General features: G+C 38.3%; 1 protein-coding gene across 3 annotated transcripts in view; it reads right to left on the reverse strand.

Annotated features, from left to right (window-relative positions):
• Positions 1–23,268, reverse strand: part of PCSK5 (proprotein convertase subtilisin/kexin type 5) — a 223,206-nt gene that overhangs the window by 139,641 nt on the left and 60,297 nt on the right. For all 3 annotated transcript variants that reach the window (XM_059873883.1, XM_059873882.1, XM_059873884.1), the window contains exons 4-5: positions 18,923–19,066; positions 16,613–16,689 (exon numbers count right to left, since the gene is read on the reverse strand). In XM_059873883.1, the coding sequence (XP_059729866.1) occupies positions 16,613–16,689; positions 18,923–19,066 (221 nt within the window). The remainder of the gene's footprint in view (positions 1–16,612; positions 16,690–18,922; positions 19,067–23,268) is intronic.

A 23,268-nucleotide genomic window follows, 5' to 3' on the forward strand; every position in this document is an offset into this window, starting at 1 on the left:
GTTATCACTCAAACATCAAAACACATACAACTGTACTTCAGAAATGTAGAAATACCTGCAGACATCAGCTTAGTTCAAAGAATTCATTACTAAATCATCCCCTGCCTGGTAAAAGGCATGTAGCTAAACTGCAGCTTCCCAGACAGAGACTGCATTGCCAAGAAATCCCTCATAGGTACCAAGTTTGGGAAGACGTGATGGGAGGAAAGTGTGGAAGATGTGATGGGAGCAAGTGAATGGATAAAAGCCACACATGGAGAAGGGAGGCTGCCTGGAGAAGAATGGAACAAATAGCTTGAATTTCTCCTAGGCTCCAGATGGAATATAAGGATACCTGCTACTTAGGTAGCTACATCCAACAGGCCCTGTCAGAAAGATTACATTTCCACTGTATCATCAAACATGCTGGTTACCCCATGGCCAAGGAATGAGCGCAACACCAGTTCTGCTTACTCTCTCTACTCAAAAACCCTCCTCCCATCACATCTTCCCAAACTTGGTACCTATGAGAGATTTCTTGGCAATGCAGTCTCTGTCTGGGAAGCTGCAGTTTAGCCACACGCCTTTCACCAGGCATGGAATGATTTATTAATAAATTATATGCACCAAGCTGATGTCTGCAGGTATTTCTACATTTCTAGAGTGTAGTTGTATGTGCTTTGATGTGCCCTCCTGGGAATCCCTTTTTCTCAGAGAGGGAAACTTCCTACGCATAAAGACAATGCATTAGTACTAAGAAATAAAAATCCAACTTAGTCATTATTATAAATCAGAGCAGAATCCCAGGGATGTAACCTGTAACACGAACTAAACTATGTGGTTGGTGGAGATTGAAAATGATAGGAATAAAGGAATTTTAAATGTTATAACAATTTCAATCCTATGGAAAGAGTAAGAATGGAAATTTGGGTATCTATTGGTATTTCCTAGATTGGTAGGAAAATACCTGAGTTGGAATTTATTTTTTGCAAAATTCTTCTTTACTTAAACTTTCAAATGTTTTCAAAGTTGTCTCTTCAACTGCAATTTAATCCTCAAAAGGAAGTGTGGTATCTGAAGGGTTACAATGTAATAACAGTTGGAGAAAAAACATATTTTAACAGCAATCATTAGAAATGCATTTTATTGCATCCCAGACTAATATCTTACATAATGCTGAAAAAATATTATTTTAGAGCTGTTAATCTATAAATGTTCTCTAATAATCTGGATGGTGGAAAACACTTTCCAAATTGACACTAGGTTGAGATGACTTTTGAGGTACATCTGAATAAGGACATAAAAAGGAACTGTCACGCATTAAAAGCATAGGCAAGGAAAATATCAATTTTTTGCCTTTAAAACATAATCTGCTACAGTTGAAAAACAGTAATAATAAAGCTGTTTCCCAAAGGAGAGATATTTGGACATAACAGTGAGAAAGATGACAGAGTAAATACGAAAAACAAGTTACACAAATCTTCAATGTGAGATATCAAGAAAAATGCCAAAGACCTGGGTGTCATCACAGGCAGGATACTGTTTCTCAGCATCACGGTGTTGTAATGTGGTTACAGCACAGGACTGGAAGATCTCCAGTCAATGTCCCCAGGGCTAATGACTTTTTGCATGATTATGGAAAGTTGCTTTTAGAACAACTTGAAAATATCTCATCTATTTCTCACAAAATCAAAGATGACAGCATTAAAACAAACACATGGAACACTTCACACATCAGACACGCAAATTTTAAACTTAACAGCATGGGTAGCAGTAATGCTGACTTGCCACTCTCTAAGCATTTGTTAGCTATTAGCAGTTAATTTGTCACAAGTGTGAAGTTCTGATGCAAGCCTAGGAAAGGAATGTGCCTCTACAATTTCATTACCATTTTACAGTGTTGTTTTTGTGAGTGGGAAAATTAACTGAACATATAAAACAAATATGCCAATTTTCTTTATCTTCTAAACAAGCGATGAATAGATTGTCTGATGGAGCCAGTGAAATAAGATGTAGAATAAAAAATATAAAACAAAATCAATAAATAATATATTTAGCCAAGTGTATAGTCGAACATATTAAAAATTAAAAAAAATTACTGAAGCCTTACTGTGCTTTAATCCAAGGCAAAATTTTTATTCAGCCTCTTTTCAGGAAGGAAAAAAAAACTGGTGAGAAGAAATACAACAGTCCATTCACCAGGACAGCAAAACTTTCAGCTGAGCTTTTTTTCTCATACTGCATTTCATACTAACTGTACACCAACCTTCTCAAGGTGGGCAATCCAACTCTTGCTCTTAAGTCACTAAAGCAAATCGCAAGTAAAACTTGTACAGATCAGCTCCTGTGCTCTGGAATTAAACCTAAATTAAATCAAGGCTAGTATTGCCTTGGAAGAGTTTATAGCTACCTAGACATACCTAATGAAAAGCACTACTTTGTCTCCTTTAGAAACTGAAGCATATAGGGCTCTTTAGACTTCAAGACTCCCCTGCCACATAAGCAAAATGTTCTTTTTATAACCAAATGCCAGTTCTTTTTATAACCTCTCAACCAGGTTAGTCGAGAGGCTGTGGAAAGGGTGGAAAATCCTAGAACAAGGAGGTTACAAGCAATTCTGGCAGTCTCTTTTTGTACAGCTTAAAGAATACAGAAGAAAAGGAGACTCAAGGGAGACCTTATCACTCTCTGCAACTCCCTGAAAGGAGGATGTAGCAGATGGGGTTGGTTTCTTCTCCCAGGCAACAGCAAGATGACGCAGTCTTAAGGTTCAGCAGGAAGGGTTTAGACTGGACATTAGCAAGAATTTCTTCAGAGAAGGAGTGATGGGGCATTGGAATGAGCTGCCCAGGGAGGTGGTGGAGTCACTGTTCCTGGAGGTGTTTAAGAAAAGACCGGATGTGGCACTCAGTGCCACCATGACAAGTTGGTGATGGATCATAGGTTGTACTTGATGGTCTTTTAACCTAGTTAATCCTGTGATTCTGTAGCACAAAGACTTGGTAAGAACCGAATACCTGTCTACACTTTTCTCATTCTTCATCTCTGAGATTAGATAGCTTTATCACTTTGCTCATGACATACAGAAAAAAAGAAACAAAAGCCCAAGTTCAAATCTTGGCTAGCAAAATGGTAAGTGGAACAACTACGTTAAACATCTCAATGAGGGGAAAAGGACAAAATCAGGAATGTGTTTTTATACAAAAAAAAATGGAAATACTTTTTAAAAATAGATAATTTAGCTAATTCTTTACACTTGGGATTACTGGTTCAACACAAAATTTAAATTCTCTGTTCCTAATTCTCTGAGTCTACAAAAGTCTCACTGACTAGAACCCAGTCCTACAACTGAAGATTTTGCAGTATCCTAAAAATATTGCTTGTTTAACTTTGAATAACAGCAGAGTGACACTGTACTCTTGCCCAATAAAGGTATCCTTGAAACTTCCCAAGGCAACTGCTAAAAATAACAAACAGAATAAACCACTTTCCCAGTACATCTCCTCCTTCCTTGGGATACTGGCCCTCTCTCACATATTAATACTGCCAGAAGATGACAGCAGTAAAGTAACCTACATTGGGTCACTCAAGACTTCAGGTATCTCTGGCTAAAAAAAGACGTACCTTGCTTCTTTGGGGAGAAAGTATAAAGGTAGGCATATGGCTGCCCCTCTATAGTTTTCTTGAAAGACTTGACACAAACTCTCATGTAAGTAAAGAAAGACAGAAAATCAAGTATATTTAAATGAGCAAAAATTTTTGCAGACAGCTTCTTATACTATTTTAACAATATTTTATTTCACTTTAATTTACCCTTGTCCATCTCAAAAACAAAACATGAAAAATGAAAATGAAAAATTAATATACCTGACATAAGTATACTCAGGATGAGATTTGAAAAATTATGCCTCACAGTAATTCTTCATGTAAAAATATGGAAAATGAGCATAGTTTCAGGTTTTGCCTTTTGAGTCTAAAATTAATCCTAATTCGGGAACAAGGCCTCAGATTGCCAGCCAAGTTAGTGTCACTCCCAATGTTAATTTACACAAATCAGAAACTCTTGGTATGCTTTATGAATGGTTCCTATTAACTTAATCTTCTGGTTCATATAATCTTTCACTAATGAACTGTTATCAGTGTTTCTGAATATATGGCTATCCAAAGTCAATGATCTATACAATTTTCAATAGTCTTTGAAAGCTTTAGAGTAGGAACTGGAACACGACAGAATTATTATTTTGGCTACACAATGTATTTGCTATTCCAAGGAAAGTCCACCCATATTTACTCAAGATACCCTTAGAAAACAAAGTCTTGGACACAATGAATAAAGCATGTTAGAAAGTTGCTGCTAAAAATTCCAAAGGTACCACCTAGAGTGAACACTCTTATATATGGGAAAGGTTACTATATACTGGCTGCACTATGATTTCTGTGCAGTAAGAAAGCTTTGGTTGAGATGGATACAAGTGAAGCAGTTTGTCATCTGTTTTTGAAAACGTGATTAACTAGACCACACAAATTTGATTCTGCACTTGCAGGTATTTCATCACTTTTACTATAATATCTAAAGTATTAAAAAAGTAATACTTTTTGGATGTAAGAAGAGACTTCCATTCTCATTCTACTGAAGAGGTACCAAAAGCTTGATCTGTAAATCTGAGACTAAAGGAAACACCTCTACTAGAATAGCCACATCTTAATAAAAACTTTCAGGCCAAATATTTAGGTTCTACACATTTTTCTTTGTTCTGTAAGCAAATCACCATATAACTTCTGTTAACAAAGCCAGGAGTAAAACTTTGGACTGCAGCTTCTTAGCAACCTTGCTAACAAGCTAGCTAACTATATTTAAGCCGGTGAGAGGCAGAAATATTTCAATGAGAAGCAAGAATGTTTTCTTCCACATTACTGCTTGCTTATGGTAGTTGCTTGCTTTGTGAATTAAAAGACTTGATACCACAACCTAATTGTGCATGAAGAAACCAAGTAATGTAATTTATTTGGTTTAAGATTTTCATCTATTTGTTCTTATAGCTGCCAAGTTGATTTCTAAGGTTTCAGAGGTCCTTGACCTGCTTTGGAGATAGTTTCCTAGGTATTTGAAGTATCCTATAGATGTCTACATACCACAATTTCCTCTGACAAATGTATCTGCTGCTGTTACATGTAATACCTAAAATTATATGAGTTAAAGGAATCAAAGGAGTAAAGTTGGTTTTCTACTTCTCTTCTTTTTTTTTTTTTTTCCACCTCCATTGCCCTGCCAGTTATGTGACGCTTTACAAAGGCAAATGGACCAGCATGGCAACTGCGGGATCAGTAACTCTGCAACAGCTCCATGTTTGAATACTTCCCTGGACTGTAGGATCCTCATACCAGAATGTGTCTACTACAAATGCAAAATGCAGCTTATACTACCAAAGATCCCATGGTCGACCTAACGGTGAAACTAAGCTTGCAGGAATAATGCTTCAGATATCTGCTGCCATAAAGAAGCCTTCCAAAACTGTTAGTTACTGAACTCCTGAGAACTAGTACATTTTTAAAAGGCTGAGACATTGACCCTGGTAGACTGCTAGCTCCCACCCAATCACTTGTTCCCTCCTTCCCATTGGGATTGGTGGGAGAATTGAAAGAGCAGATGAGAGAAAAACTTATTATTTGAGATAAAAACAGTTCAATAAATAAAGAAAAAGAAAATATGTAAAACACAAACAAGTGAGCCATAGGCAATTACTCAGCATGTCCCACAAGCAGACTTACCGCCCAGACACACTGCAATCAACACTTACTTTGGCAATAACCCCCCCCAGCTTTAGTTCGGAGCACACTGTTAAATGTCATGGGTTAGCTCTGACCAGCTGGAATCTGTTGTCCCAGCTGTGCCACTTTTGAGCCTCTTGTCCCTGGTCAGCCTCCTTGAATGAGAGGGCAGTGTAAGTAGCTGAGAACGCCTTGGTGCTCTGCAAGTGCAGCCTAGCAGTAGATAAAATACGCATTATCAACACAAAACACAGAACCATGACTTAAACCAAAATCTATGTTCTTTCACAGAATCACAGAACAATTTAAGTTGGAAAAGACTTTCAGAACAAGTGAAGTAAACCTTTGACTGATCACTACCAGGTGAACTAGATCATGGCATTATGCGTCACATCCAGCTTTTTACTGAATGCCTCTGGGGAAACTGATGCCACCACCCCTCTAGGCAGACTGTTCCAATGTTTAACAACCCCTTCAGCGAAGAAATTCTTTTTGATGTCCACCCTGGACCTCCCCTGGTGCAGTGTGGGACTATGTCCTCTCACCCTGCTGCTGGTTGCCTCAGAGAAGAAGCCAACCCCCACCTTACTATGACCTCCTTTCAGGCAATAGTGGAGAGCAGTAAGGCCTCCCAGGAGCCTCCTTTTCTCCAGGCTAAATACCCCCACCCTCAGCAGCTCCTCACGGGACTTACCCTCTAGACCCTTCTTCAGCTCTGTTACCCTTTTCTGGCCACATTACAGCACCTCATTGTCTTTCTTCAAGTGAAGGGCCCAGATTGGAAATAGAACTTCAGAAGCAGCCTCACCAGGTCCTCATACAGGGGGGCAATCACTTCCCTGGTCCTGCTGGCCACTATTCCTGACACAGACCAGGATGCCATTGGCCTTTCTGGCCACCTGGCCAGACTCTGGCTCATGTTTAGCTGGCTGTCAACCAGCACCCCAGGTCCTCTTTCCTGGGCCACTTTCCAGCCACTCTGTCCCCAGCCTGTGGTGGTGCATGGGGGTGCTGTAGCCAAAGTGCAGGACTTGGCCGGCTGAACCTCACAGTTGGCCTCAGATTATCAATCCATCTTGTCCAGATTCCTGTGCAGAGCCTGCCTGCCCTTTAGCACATCAACATGCACCCAACCTGGCATCATCCACAAATATATCCACTTTACACTCAATTACACCACCCAAATAATCAATAAAGATATTGAACAGGACGGGGCCTAACTGAGACGTGGGAGCACCACTAGTGACTAGATGCCGAGCGGATGCAGTATTGTTCACCAGCGCATTCTGGGCCTGGACAGCCAGTCAGGCTTTCAACCCAGGGAAGAGTGCATCTGTCCAAGCTGTGAGCTGTCAGCTTTTACAGGAGAATAAGATGGGAGACAGTATTAAAGGCTTTGGTGCAGTCCAGGCAGACAAGATCCACAGCCTTTCCATCATCCCTTCGGCAGTTCAGTCGGTCATAAAAGGAGATCAGGTTAGTCAAGCAGGACTTACCTTTCCTAAATCCTGCTGCCTAGGCCTGATCCCTTGGTTGTGCTGTATGTGCTGTCTGATTACACTCAAGATGATCTGTCTACAACTGTGCTGGGCACCAAGGTCAGGCTGAAAGGTCCGTAGTTCCTTGGAACTTCCTTACAGCCCTTCTTGGGGATGGGTGTCACAGCGGCTAACTTCCATTCATCTGTGATTTTCTTGGTAAGCCAGGACTGATGACAAATAACGGAGAGTAGCTTAGCGAGCTCTTTCAACAGCTTCCTTAGTATGTTTGGGTGAATCCCACTCTGTCCCTTAGACTTGTGAGTTTTCAAGTGGCACAGCCAGTCTCTTAGGACTTTGTTCCAGATTGAAGTGGGTCTGCTTTTTGTCTCTGTCCACCAGTTTAGGGGGTTGGTTGTCTTTACTGCTAAAGATTGAGACAAAGAAAGCATTAAGTTATCTCAACCTCTTCCTCATTGTTGGTGATATTCCCCACCAGGTCCAATAACAAATGGAGATTTTTCTTGGCCTTCTTTCTGTTCTTAATGTATTTATAAAAGCATTTTCTATTATCTTTTACAGCAGCAGCAGCCAAATTGAGCTCTAGTTGAGATTTCATCTTTCTAATTTTCTTTCTTCATGACCTAACATCACTATATTCTTCATGAGTTGGCTGCACCTTCTTCCAAGGGCCATAAACCCACATTTTTTAATCTGAGTTCCTGCAAAAGTTCCCTGTAACAACAATTTTCTTCCCTGATGGCTCACCAAATAGGGTGGTCTGCTCCTCTGTCTTTAAGATTTCCATCTTAAAGTATGTCCAGTCTTTCTGGATCCCTTTATTATGAAGAACTGATCACCTTAAATTCATGGCCATGAGCCTGCTCTGTTACAGATACATTCTGTACTTAGATATCTTCCATTCTGTATTTCTGTTTCACAAGATTTGTATGATATGATATTATCAGTCATTGTATATTCTGACTCATGCTTTTCATCCACACTGACACCAATCTGTATAATCTGAAGATATCTCAGATGCTTCAGCAATCTCATTCTACTTAAAATCTCCACACTTCTGTGTAACAGAAGTCCCAATGACACAGAAGAGAATACTCCTCCAAAATATTTTGCATCAATTCTACTGAAATCAGACCTCAGAAGAAATGAAAATTATTTTATGAGTACAAGAATGCAAATCTGGAGTTTCATGCTTAGATGTCCTTGGCAGGAAAGGAAGTCCTGGAAGCCTCTGGAGACCCCAAGAACAGTTCAGGGGAACCCTCTTAGGGAAAATTTTCTTTCAGGCAAGAAAGATACTGACAGATGAAAGGACATTAAAGTCACAACACAAAAAGGAGGAGCAATACAGTGATGTGCACACAGGTCATGGATGGATCTTCATCTAGTGTGCATACTCCATTTTTCATAGTGGACAACTGCTGTGAAAACGTTTTAAAGAAATTAAGATTATGTAATTCTGGATCTGCAACATATTCCAGCTCAGAGACATATTTCCTACTCATCTTAAATTCTGAGTGCAATTTCAACTGCGCTGTGCAAGATATGTACTTTGCTTAATCCTAAATTACAATTGATGCTATTCTGCATTAAACAGACCTTCCATTTCTCCTTAAAGACACATTTCAAAAATGAATTAGGAAATTGTTGAAATAAATTCAAGTCCTACTTTTATCTTTGTTGATAATTGCTTTTTAATGAAACTTATATAATTGATTCAGCAGGAGCAAAGTTTCCTTTTACTTGGAAAAACAGTTTCAGCATTGGAAGTCTAATTCTCACACACTCACTTCAGTGCAGAACAAGTCATGGTGTCTTAGGAAGAGAAGTGCGGGGATATAAGTTTGGGCTGAAAGGAGAAGTAAAACATACCATCTCACTATACTGTTTTTGCCATTCCTTGACAAAACTAGCCAACAGCCTCACCATCAGACATTTTGCCTAAGTAAACAAGCCATAGTCTCCTCCTCAGTTTTCTAACACCAGATATTTGATGACTGCTTTGAGTCTGTATAGCAATACAAGTAATTTTTAAACCAGGTTATACTCATCAGTGCAATCTACATCTGTAATATCCATTCCTTTACTTCTATTTCTGAATTTCTCTACCTTGATTATTTTCCTTCAGGAAAAGGAAAAAACACAATTTGTCTTCAAGAGAGAAATCTGACTTTGACAAAATGTCTGAAGTAATAATCTGACCATATATTTAAGAAAAATTACAGAATCACAGAAATGTAAATCAAGGCTATAAAAACAAACCTGCCAGCAATAACCTTATAAATGCACACATTTTAATTTGCAAAAAAAGCAGCATCTGAAAATTTCTTATAAAACACCCCTAGTAATGCCATTAAGACATTATTTTCTATCATAACTTAGCAAAATTTAACCATTAACAGTATATTTATAAAAATGCTTCAATTTAAAAGCTTTTGACACTGGATTCACAATTGCTTTATCAAACCTATAAGGAGAGGTCAGCCTTGGTGCCACAAACATTAGAAGGGTAATCAATGCTATACTTGTGCCAGCTGAAAAATCAAAATACACCACATTTTGCACTACTTTTGACTGTGCTTACTATGAAATCATCTTGCAAAATCAATGACCATGGATCAACATGGATCCCCTCTTTAACTTTCTCCCATACCTATAATGTCTGAAGAATGGAAAACACAGAAAAAATGTATTTGTGCTTTCAAATTCTATTCAGCTATATATGTATACATGCATGCAACTGGAAACTGGTTTCTCATTTTACCACATCAAGACTAGCCTACTGTAGCTGCAAATTCTCCCCTGCTAAGTTCAAAACCTCAAAATACATACATATACTTAGAAAAAATAACTACTCTGGGAAAAAGAACATCTGAAAAAAACCTTTCACATCGAACTTTTGATAGAAAAGAATCCCGAAAAGTTTGTACCCCTGATATTGTTGACTTTGAATTGTAAGGGAATATCTGACTCATTGTGATCAGTAATTTACATAAAAGCACTACAAGCAGTTGCATAATGCTTCAGAACTTAATTTTATTTCTGAGCTCATTGTCTGGTACTTCGGTAATTAGAAACAGAAAGAAGGCTTTCCTTAAGTGTTGTGGTTAAATGTTCTTAGACCATGAGAGTCTTATACATCATAAAAAGGAAGAGCACTGTTCCTCAAATAGCAGTTAAGCAGTAAACCATACTGCTCAGTGACTGATACCAGGGTATAGATAAAAGACTATTTTTTTCATATTTCAATTGAAATTCTATCACAATTTGGGTTTTGTTTATTCCTCTGTTTCACTTCTCTCACTTTCAATGACTACTCAAAGAATTTCCTTTCCTATGGCTCTCAAAAATTATAAATTATACCGCTTATGGTTTTCAGACAGGACTCTGTAACACAGGGTGATAAGATAATGAGCAGATTAGAAGAGTTTAACAAAAAGACAATTTTTGGCAATCTGACAAAACCTTCATGATGAGATTTTCCACTATTGAAGCTGGAAGCTAGATCAAAACACTGCTTATCCAAGGCTTGTAGTCCAATGAATTTTTTAGTGTCTTGTGAATATGAAATGCTGTCATCAAGGACTGATCATAGACACCAGTGATGAGGGGTGCCTACCATGGGACTCAACAGAGACTGCCCCTCCTCTAGCCTGGCTAATTGTCCTCAGCTTCCAGTAAGTCTAAGATCCCACTTACTTTCAGAAAACTTCAAATGAACAAACATTTTCTTCTGAAACAGCAAAGCATGAGAACTTCAAAACATCATCTGTTAGTTTGTTTGTTCTGTTTTATTGCACACCTCATCTCATCCCATGCAAAACACCTGTTTTGCATTAAAAGAAAACATTATCAGATGCAATATATAGTAAGGATTTGTGCTCCATGTTTTTACAACAATTTCCTTTCAAGAAAAGAAAGTTTTCTTCTTAAAAATTCTACCTACATGTTTTCAGTTCTACCCTGAGAGAGAAGAAATGAAGCATGTATGATGATTGCCCCTGAGGTATAGCAATCTGAAGGATAAGCATGTTGTATAACAGCATCCAAATACTAAGCAACAGTAAAAACAGAAAGAAAAAATTGCTCCAAATGAACCTGTAAAATTATTATACTTCATCACAGTACAATTCTGCAAGCTGCATAGTTTATCTTCCTTATTTTTACAATTTTACCCTGGAACCTTTAACTACTGGCAAGCAAGATCTAGTATGTCATGCAGTAAGATACTCCCCATGCACCATATGTCCCATGGCCCTTGGTTGGGTCATGACTTGGTTCTGGCCAGGAGAGGGTTAATTTTTGCAGCAGCCTGGAGGGATGAGGCCATCTCGAGCTGTGAAGGGGAGAGGAGTGTTTTTCAGAGGGGTGTTGTTTTTGGGACTGCTGGTTTGTAGGACTGTGAGGTCTGGTGCTGGGTTCTGCGGTGACCAACCACATGTGGACTGCTCACCTATCTAGCACACTGTCTTACTGGCGTTCTAATTTCTTTGCTGTTCCCAGTAAACTGTTGTTATCTCAGCCAATGATCTTCACCTTCTGTGTCTCCAATTCTCCTCTCCAGCCCCACTGTAAGGGAGCAGGAAGAAGTTAAAGGAGTGACACAAGGTCTTTAGTATTTAATGGGAACAGTAAACTGCGGAATACCATTTCTAAACCATGACAGGTCACTAGATTGTAACTCGGAGATAAGCTGATAAATCACTAAGAATGTTCCTTGTAAAAAGTGGCATCTCAGTCTGTAAGCTGAAACAGACTAAATTTCACTACTAACATCTGCTAAAACCGCAGCACAGTAGGTTGTGGCCATAACATCAATGAGTTTAGAATCAGAATACAATCAAAACATAATAAATCAGGATTGCAGTCACTGACCGCAGCTTCTAGAACCAATGACCTCTGACTGCTTGTTTCAGATCCTGGTTTTCACAAATGAACATATCACCAGTTAGAGAAAACAATCCACAATCTGCAGTTTCCTAAGAATCCTAACTGAAATCCATGAAATTTGCAGTGACACTGAGACACACTAGACACCTAACATTTAGTCACTGGTACTTGGAATCAACAATACCACACTCATTGTAAGCATTTAATTCTGTTGATCTGAAACACATATACATATTAAGTGAATTCTCTATCCTAAATTACCTCCCTCTTAAGGAGTATTTCTGTGCTATCAGAGACGCTTTTCTGGCATTAAACAGACTGCACTCAGCCAGTTGACAATACCATTTCATGCTTTTGTTTTTTCAGCCTCCAGAGGCAGGAGAATGTCGTGTTGAAAAGTCAGGGTACAGAAGAATACCAAACACAATTGAGATTCCCTCAGAAAAAAATGCCTTTACCTAAGGCCTTTACCTTTCCAACTGAAAGCACAAGATGCAGCAGTGCTCTGTACAGTTTATCTTCCCTTCTGCTTTGTCTGGACCACAAAATACAGCAAATTTAAAATCAATACCAACAGGTGCATACCAGCACTCAAACTGCATAGAAAAATACTCCCAGTTGTCAGCAATCCTTTCTGTCACATTGCTGCTGTGGGAATCTTTTGAAATGATCTTTCAAGCCACCAGTGAGAGACTTGAGGCACTCTGTGTTTGCTGTGCTCAGTTCTTCAGGTATCTGCACAGAAGAGTGTCACAGCAGGCAATAATGCTTTTCAATTTTCTTCTATTGACTATCCAAGAAGAAACAGAAGCTGATCTGCCTGTCAAGTATCTTGTATCCTATATGATTAAATGACTCTGGATGTACTACAGGCCTTCACCATAAGCAAAGAGTATAAACTACCAGTTTGTCGCTCTTTGAAGAAAATTAAGACTTTGGCATTTTATTGGGCATCTATATTAATGTGATCGGCAAATGGAAGTAATAATGAATCATAATGGATGTCATGGCAAAACAATGCCAATATGTTGGACCAAACAGGACTGAAACTCACGAACTCACTAATTTTTTGTTTGTGAGAAATACTGTGAAGTTCTCCCCATATTGCAAAGTTTAGACATAAGAGATTCTGTTTCCAATAACTTTTGAATGACAAGAATTGCTGTCTCTCAAAAATCTTACACTCATTAAAAAGCAATTTAGGAGGTTATTGAAATAAATTATTTATGTAGTGGGATGCATCATTGAAAAATGTTGAAGAGGCATCCAAAGAGTGACTCAATATCTCCAAAACAGAAATAACAGCTCACTTTTACTTTTTCTTATGTAAGTTTAATAAGAAGTGCATTAAAGTCAACTTATTATTTAAAGGATTTTTTTTAAAGTCCCTCTGTTTTATAAAAGTACCCATCACCACAATAAAACCTAACCTTTGAAATATGATCCCTAAGAAATTTCTTATGAAACAGAAAAAGTAAATTTTGTTTGGTCAAATAAAAAAATATTATGAACATTTCTGTTTTATTCCTGAGGCTGTACAATAAGAACAGTACCATTTCAGTGATCCCATTTGCATTCTGTTATGGACCTGAACTGATAATGCCTAGTTTTATAAACACAGATGCTAACAAATAGCAGTGGAATAACAGAAAAAAGAATAAAGCAGTAAACCAAAACAAGATGCCTTGCATAGCACAAATTACTTCATCCACAGCTGACTGCCTCTGAGCAAAAGGAAACTCTAGTGTAAGTCTGTACCATTTAGAAGCTTTGTAATTTGCTGGCAATTTGTAGAAACCAAAGGAAACTTTTGGCAGTATGCCTACATACCATAGTAGTTAAAGAAACTATCATCCCATCCATTTTGACTACAAGCCTTAAAAGACTAGTCTAATGTTTCTTTCTATCCTCCTGTTCTCCTTAGTTAATAGAAGATTTAATATAGAACTTCCAAAATGTAATTTTGGAAAGTGCCACTCTGGTGCTCACACTAAAGTAATCTACACTTAGCTTTTTTTTGCCTCTTAATTTTTGACCAATAAGTCTCAGCAACAGAAAGTCTTCACTCTAATTAAAAGTGAAAAGATAGCACACAGATCCAATACTCTGATATTTCACAGCTGCATGCAGAGCTGCCCAGACACCTGTTTATTTTTATAGCAATTCTTTTTGCTCTTTATCATTCCATCCCTTAAAAGCTGGATTATAAAATGAGGCAGAATAAACTAGATCATCATGAAAACGACAGTGCATTTGTACATCCCACCTTCACTGAAAACCACAAATTAGTATAAAGCAATTTTGTCTGTCCAGCTGCTACCGCAGGAAGCAGGAATCAACCAAACTGATCTACACATTATTAAGTCTCTGTAATGCATGGCTTTCAGAATGCTCCCTGCCTGTGTTTAGCTTGACTTCTGACACAACTTGAGTATCTAGTGCCAAATGGTCATGTATGCTGGGCAATCTGAACTCCTGCCCCAATTTCTGAAGGCATTTTAGATACAAAAAATATAGACAGGCTATTAGTAATGCCTTTCAGCACCTGTGCAGTGGTTTAACTCTTTGTTTAGTCTAGAGGCAACTAGGAAAAAAGGGCAAGAGCTGCAAAAACTGGAGGTGGTTAGCTGCTGATTATCACGCTTCGTGTGTCTGCTAATTAGAAACATTGAGCCTTTAAGTCCTTAGCAGAGGTTAGGCTGCCAAGTAATCTTACACTGAAAACATGCTTCATGTATCCTTGGCGTGGAAAAGCTGACACTACACTGACACTGTACCTCCTGATAACACTGCCAAAGCTCAGTACAGCACAGCTTCTGCCCTCCTATCGCCACATTTCACTGCAGAAACTTGGAAACTGGGCAGTGAAAGTACTTAATGGGGAGGCAGGGTATGAAAACTAAAATCCCCTAGGCTCTAGGACATAAAAGAAGCAGTCCAAATTTATATTCTGTATAAAACTTTAACTACTAATAAAAAAGAAAGCAGACTCCCTTTTCCGGACATGCTTCGTAAGAAAGTAACTTCAGTACTCAGCCAAAAAAAAGATTTACTTCACAGGTAAAGGTATGTGGCTTCTTGCTGCACCCAGAAGTCCTTAAAAGTGCACTGAAATTTCAAAGTCTCCAAGTGTACCCTTGTTATCTGCCAAGTCCAAGAAGAGGAACATCTTCTCACAGATGGGCCAGGATGTACCCCTGAAGTGCGTTTAGGGATAGATGTGTGCTGGACAGCAGAAGAGAGGGATGTGCTGTGATTCAAACACAGCAGCTCAGCTAAAGAGTATTTGCAAAAGGCAAGTAAAAAGGCCCTGTTCTTCAGCCTGTCCTATTATGATGTAACAGCCTTTCCTGCCTTTATGAAGAAAGTTTTGACCAGGAGAGGATTCTCCTAGCTAAGTGTGATCCAAGGTTGCTCCAGCTTGTTTCTGCAGTTAAATCAATGTTAAGTTTTGCAGCTGACTCCCAGCTACTGCATTCTTCTGGACAAAATTTGTTTGTAGGAAAAAAACAACACAACCCCCAAAGCATTTTAGTTGTGTAAAGGACAAGGTTTCAACCTTTGTAGTTTCTTTTCTGTGGGCAGAAAGTATTAAATTCTTTTCACAATTAAAAAAAACCCCAAGAACCCAAATCTCAAGAAAACAAAATGTATAGTTAACATATTGACAACAAGAGGATCCTCCTTCCTTCAAAAGATGCAATTCCACAGAAAGGTGTTTCTTTCTGCCAAGTACCTAGCTAAGAAGGTGTTACCAACAATTAACTGCCCTTAAATATCCAGTGAGCTGAAAGGTGGCCCACCTCCTGAGGTGAAGCGTCCTCCCTGATTTTCTCCAAGCCTTAAATAGAGCATGTCCAAAGAGCAAGCTGGAATGAGAAATATCAGAAAGCAGAACTCTGAAGGGGAAATGTGTCATTCATTGAGATATCTCCAACTAGTCATCTGACACAGATTTAACCTGCCAGAATTCCCACTTCTGCATTTTTATCTAACTCCAAACGAAAAATCTCCATCACTTTTATCTCCAGCACATAGTTGCAAGGGAAAAAAAGCAACAACCTCTACTAATTTGCTGACTTCAATAAAAAAGTTCTAAAAAGTTCAAGAGACTCAGAAACTAGGACGGTTGTAACACAGTTGTAACACATAATAACACCCTAAAAATTCAATGAAATTATATTTAAGAAAAGCAAGCCATCCCATACATTCTGCTCTCCAAAGGGATAGAAAATTGTTCATTTCACATGCCCAGATCTCTCAGAATGATTTTTATGTGTTTTCAGACAGTTGCAAAAGATTTCGAAGAGTCATATGTGTGCACGGAAAAGACAAAAAACATGTATTTCATAAAGATTTTAATGCAGATCATTCTGTTTTATGAGGAATAAAGTTTTGTAGAGTTTCATAGACTAACTGGTACTTTCTATCTAATGGCTCAGATTGGAAATGTGAAGAGTGTCATAGTGCCTTACTTGTTCTCGTTGCTGGCATCATATCGAGGCATAGGGTCAAAATCATTTCCATTTACATCAAAACTGGCTTGCGAATCCTGTATCCAACAGAAGAAAGAAAACCAGTTGCTAATTAATTCGCCATCTACTCCATGGACCTATACATTCATTCTCAGGTTCCTACAGAAGAGTAAATAAGCTAACTTAATATTCCTGTGGTTTTATGGTGACTGCCTTCTAGGAAAGCATTATATACAGGAATTATATATTTTAATTTTGGAAAACACAGAAGAATAAAAAATGCTTTGAAAAAGTATAGGTCCAGTACAGGAAGGAAATAGAAAATGGTGTTTTCATTTAATCAGAAGACTACTTCTCTTCTAAGAACCTTTAAGAAGTTAAGAGAGTTCATTCTCAAAACTGAGACTTTGCTGAATGTTTTAAGATTCAAAAACTTATCTTCATGACTGTAACTGAAATTTCAGACACTGTTTCAAGAAATAACAATAATATAATTTTCTTAAGAATATTGTTATAAAATTACATCTTGGAAAGCAACACAAACTGCTTCCCCATTTCCTTGGGAGTATAACTGTTTCAAATATCTGCAAGATGTCTGTCTTTTTGCTCCATAATTATCATGGTTCTTACAGCTGAAAAGAGCTCCTAGAGTGAACAGCTGCTGGTTTGTACGGCTCTCATTAATTGATGCAGTGACATGTGGTGTGTTGACATGGCAAGCAGCAATTGTTAAACTCTTGTTTGTTCAAAACCAGTTACACATCCACCTCAAATATTCCTATCTGCAGCCCCATCACCTATAATCTGAGATATAGAATGCATTTGTGATCAAACAAGCAATGTGTATTGCTTGTGAATTTGGGGAATTCCTTGCTGGCATCAGGAAAGGAAGAGAAGAGCGGTAAAGATATAAATAGTTGCTTTCAATTCAGTAATAGGGCAGTACTGGAATGAAGGGACATGATACAATCTGGGTCATTCACAGAGGAGGTAAAACTTTATCTGCTTTATTTAAATAATTTAAGATATTAAAATGAGAGATGTGTCACGTGATAAGATCAAGCATACACTGACAAATTGGGCAATTGCATCCCACTTGTTTTCACATCCTCCAAGCTGACTCCCACATATACCATAGGGAGGGATACATATGTAAATACGGCTAATTTAAAATAAGTGGCTTTAAACTGTGGACACCACTGTAGTTTTTAATGGGTCATTACAGATGTCTTTGTCACAATCTTAATGCTCTATCAAGAAGCAAGCTTGCTGGCAAGAAACCTGTGTTTAGAACTCTTTAATAAGATCTACATTTGTGATGGGAATGAAGATATGTGCATGCCTTGCACTGATCATCTTCACCAGTCCAGCTCCATCCAAATGTATTTGCTTCTTTTATTGCTCTGTGTAGAAGTACAACTTGCATACTTTATTTCAGACAAATCATAAGGTCCTCACAGTTACATGCCTTCAACTAACGCCTACTTCCAAAAGATAGGACAAACCACTCCAACAAATGTGGACCTGATGCTCTGAACACCTTCAAACTCCGACACCAACACAGGAAGTAACCCACTAGAGAAGAAGATTCTCCTTATGTTATCAGCTTCCAAGACAGATTAAATCAGTCATCTATATATGGTGAACCACAAGCAAACAGAAACCTCCTTAGGCAAAGTGAGGCACAGAACATAGAAAACAATGGATGCAGCTCTACCACAAATTGTGAGGGGACTCAGTAGAGTTTTATTCTACAACACAATACTCTATACCTGTTCTTAACTGAGTGAACATGAAAGGTCATATACTTTTCCTTTCATATTGTTTCTAGCACTATGATGAACAGCTTTAAAAATTAATGCATGGAAGGATTACTGTAAAATTATTGTCTTTGAGAAAAGCTTCTGTCTCACTGACTAAAAGTATTGGCCAAATATGGAATTCAGCTGCATGTGTTAACTGAAAAGCAGTGTATTCCATTTCTAAGTTCTGAGAATGTGAAGATATTAAGTAAAAAAAATTGCAGAAGAGACAAAAAATATCCAGTAACTGGTTCCAGTTCTTCAGACATTCAGGACTCAGCTACAAGAGGCGTCCAGATATTAAATACGTTCAGATGAAACACAGTCTTAACTAAAACAATACATATTATCAAAACCTGCTTTCCTTCCTCCCACTGGTGTTAACTTTCGAGGAAACACTTGTATGATTCTTCCCCCTTCCCTCCTCTGTTTCTCCATCTTTCTGGAAGCAGCAAATTATTTTTGAGTAATAACAAAGCAGGAAATCTGGGCTCCTGTGGACACTCACATAATTCTGCATCAAGTCTGGGTGGTTTCTTTCAATGCCGTCATCCAGGATGGTGACCACAACATTCTTTCCAGTGTATCCTCTCTTCCAAGCACCTACTATATTCATATCTGATTGGCAATGGTGGGTGTTGTCACTGCAGTGCTGGGGAAAGAAGAGGAGATAAAGATGTTGTATATTGGAGATTACTATCCTACTTACATTAACATTACTATTTAAAATCACACATGAACATATTGAGTTGAATAGGAACAATACAACATCAACACCTTAATTTAGACAGAAAGCAATTTTAAAAATGCAAAGTGTATAAAAACTGCTAGTTCCGCTTACTTCTCTTTCTGATTACTCTTCTTCATGCTAAGCAATACAAAAGGAACCATTCAGCTGTACTGAATTTGAAATATCTGATTTTTTTTCAAAAAACCAAACCATATGTGGATAAAAGTAGACAAATGCCTGTACTGAAATGCTAATGGAAAAAAAAAAACACCTTGCTTTTTACAGCATATATGCTCTGTACAATTTCTTGACAGAATGTTTGGAAACCAATCAAGATTCATTTTGATCTACAAAAGAAGGCTTTTGGCAGGTTTTATGCAGTATCAGCAGGAGATGAGCCGCAGTTAAGAACCTGTAATGAAAACACCACTCTGAAAAACTTGCATCTTAGGGGGTTGGATGAATTGTAGATAGTGCTGATTGACAGCAGCCTGGGGTACAGCTTTCAGAGCAACCAAAGCCAGTATCATGGAGGAAGAAAGTTCAGTGTACATTAAAGCTGAAAGCCTCTTCCTAGACACAAATGAACCCAGTTCATGTGAAGAAATCTGGCTCGCCATGGCAATGAGACAAGACCCTCAGGTATTTGCAATGCCCCATTAGCCACTCTCTAATCCACACGCAGAGCCCTCCCCTGTGAAATTAGTTCAATGAGCCTCTCTCATGAGCACTGCTTTCCTGCAGCTCTTCCAGGCTCAGACAGAGCAACAGGCAAAAACAGAAAAAAGAGAGGGTACAGGGAAGAATAAAAGCAAAGAGTGGGAGGAAGAAAAAAGAAATTAAAGAAGACATTTGTATCATAACAACTGTGGCTGTAGAGCATGCTCCGTCTTAATCCCTGTCCCTCCACCTCATGTCCCCACTTCAGCCTCATGTCTTGTCACCCTACTACTTCTAAGGAGTAAATAGATTTGGAGGGGTATACTCCACCTTGACTTAATCTTCTTCAGTCAGCAAACTTTCTCAGTCTCCATTAACAACCCTATGGGCAAACTGATTCCTATTAAATAATATTTTTCCTCCTCCTCCTTTTCTTCCACTTTACCACCCAAATCAGAGGATTTAAGAGTAGTCATTTGTCATTACTAGAGCAAGGTTATATTACTATACATAATATAAAGTCTCTTTCAGGGCTTTTCCATTGTGCCCACAAATATCTGTCTCTCTCTGCCTATCCATCCCCACACAAAGGACTCCAGGGACCAGTTCCAAGGAATGTGTAGCTTTTGTTCTCTGTATTGCTTGGAAATGCTCATGCTGCTGGCTTTATGAAATTAATTACAGTGTAAACTTGCTGTCTGAATGTAATAGTTGTACACATGAGGATTTCTAATGTACAAACAAGATGGTTAAACAAATTTAATGTTTTCAGATACATTTGTCTTTTTCAAAATGTTACTAAATTAAGTATCAGAAAACACGTGCAAAAGTTTTTAATATCATCTCCCACATTTTCTGATGTGAAGACAAAGAGACAGCAAGTTGGAACCACTAGCCTTTAGCCACAGGGTGAGCTACAACAGCCAATCAGGATTCCTGGCTCTGGCCTCCAGTCAAATTTACTGGACCATTACACTGCCTTTATCACCATTTCTGGAATGCCAAATGACCCTCAGCTGCTTTGCTTAATGTCTTGTCCTCTCTTTTAAGTGATGAGCTTGTTATTTTGCTTTCATGCCAGCCAAACCACACAGGCTGAGCAAGCATATGGGTATTTTAATCTCCATTCCTTTGCAAGCTCTTTGGATCTCTGCCAGAAGGTCACCAGTACTTCCCTTAATGAGTCCATTGCCCTCACTTGTCTTACTTGAGTATTTTCTTTTGTGGCAGTGACTGAAGGGGCCTTTGCTAGGGTTCTTGTGCATGGAGACAACCATGAAAGACATCTCTTGCCCTACTGTGTGCTCTGATGATTCTCTCAAGAGACACATGAGGTCAAATTGAGTAAGGAAGGGTAAAGCAATTGTAATTGTGAGCCCACTTCTAACTTTAGTATACAGCGTATGTTAACATAGGATACAACATGTAAAGGCAACAAAGAAGTATCCAAATGGGAGTAGTTCAAAGCAGATGAAGAGTTCAGTTATTATCATTACAATAAAAAGCAGCTTCTCACGTCCTATTTAGAAGAGCATCTGGGTTTTTCTACCTCTACTCCCTGCTGTTTTTTCTTCTACTCAATTATTTATTTATGCATTTTTTAATCTCTGGCCTCTTTCTAGCCTTATTTTTCTCTTCCAATACCGTCTTCTACTACTGAAACACTAGTTTTGTTTAATTCAACATCTGATCCAAGATTTCTGTATTTTAATCACAAATTAGACTTTTCCCCATATTTGTGTCTGTATTTCTCCAGATAAATCAGAATGGGCATTTTCCTCTAGAAGCAGTCTGATTTGTCTTTAATCAAGAACACTTTTAATCTTAGAGTGGAATTACTCCTCAAGTAATCTTTTATGGTATATGGTATAGATACGCCACTCCACATCCAACAGCATCCAATATGCCAGCTATTACTTGGCTTCACTTGCACTCTTTTCTGTCCCCTTGGACTGGTTTTGGCTGAGATAGAGGTTATTCTCTTCACAGTGGCTAGTATGGGGCTGTTTAGGATTTGTGATGAACAGAGTTTGGATAAAACAGGAATGTTTTTGTTATTGCTAAGAAGTGGTTACCAGAGCCAAAGCCTTTTTCATCTTCACATCACTTGCTCAGTGAGGAGGCTGGTGGTGGACAAGAAGTTGGGAGGGTAAACAGTGGGGACACAGGTGACCTCAACTGAGATGTCATGCTCACTACTTACAGCTGGGGAGGCGGAGAAGGAAGGGGAAAATGTCCTAAGTGATGGCATTTGCCTTCCCAAGTTATTTTCACACAATGGAGCCCTGCTTCCTGGAGATGGTTGAAAACCTAAGAAATGGTGAACGAATTCCCTGTTTTGTTTTGCTAGCGTGTGCAGCTTTAGCATTCCCTATTAAGCTCTTTTTATCTCAATGCATAGGTTTTCTTGCTTTTACCCTTATGATTCTCTCCCTGATCCCACTGCTGGGGGAGTGAGTAAGCAGTTGTGTGGTGCTTAGCTGCAGCATTGGGTTAAAATTCCTCTTTCCTTCAAATAACACTTCCTGCAAGGAAATTTCCTGGGTTCTATTCTACAATTTTTCTTTAAGCACCTGCTGCTTCTCCACCACCAATCCAAATTACATTGTCAGGTTGTTGGCAGAGGGCTGGTTTTAATTTATTTGGAAGCACTTTTTTAATTTACAGTGTTACCCAGATAAAGAACTATTAAACATGTGTCATGATAATAAATGTTATATGATCCAGAATGACTGAATTTTGTATCAATGAGCAAATACTGAATTTTATGGTTTATTTTCAATCAATTTTCCATATTCTTTCTTGTTAGAAATTTTACTTGAATTAGGGTTTTATTTGTTAGAACAAAAACAACTTCTGCCATGATCATGCACAAATACAGTGGCTGGAAGCTTTTATTAGATCTGTCAATCTTTGAATGGTTGTTTTCTGAATTTTAAAGGGACCAGTATAAAATAGACTATTCTACTGTATTTTCTGTCTCTTGAAACAATCAAGGTAATTCAGAAATGTCCTGCATTCGTACTATGACTAGACAATTGCACTAAATCAGCACTACTTCAACAGCATTGCTTTCATCCATAGCCTGGAGAATACCACCAAAAAGAATAAACAAACTCTTGCCCAGTTAGAGTAATTTAACTAAGATTTTAAAGATTTGACTAAGATTTTAAAAGGGCATACAAAGAATGATGTTTTTCTTTGGAATGTTTAATTTGAAAATGTTAATGACAAGCAATGGTATATTATAAAAACCATGTACAAGATGGAAAATCCTCTGAAGTACACATAGAAGAAGGAGGAATATTGTATGAAAAAATTTCAAATATTGAACTTTTCCCATAATGGAAATTCAACACTTATGAGCATAAAAAGACAAAATATCCTGTTATAGATTGTCATGGTTTGAGCCTGGCGCAATGCCAGTGCCCCCATGAGAGTACCTCTTCCCTGGTATCTACTGT

This window comes from Haemorhous mexicanus, chromosome Z (genome assembly GCF_027477595.1).
Source record: "Haemorhous mexicanus isolate bHaeMex1 chromosome Z, bHaeMex1.pri, whole genome shotgun sequence".
Classification (NCBI taxonomy): Eukaryota; Metazoa; Chordata; class Aves; order Passeriformes; family Fringillidae; genus Haemorhous; species Haemorhous mexicanus.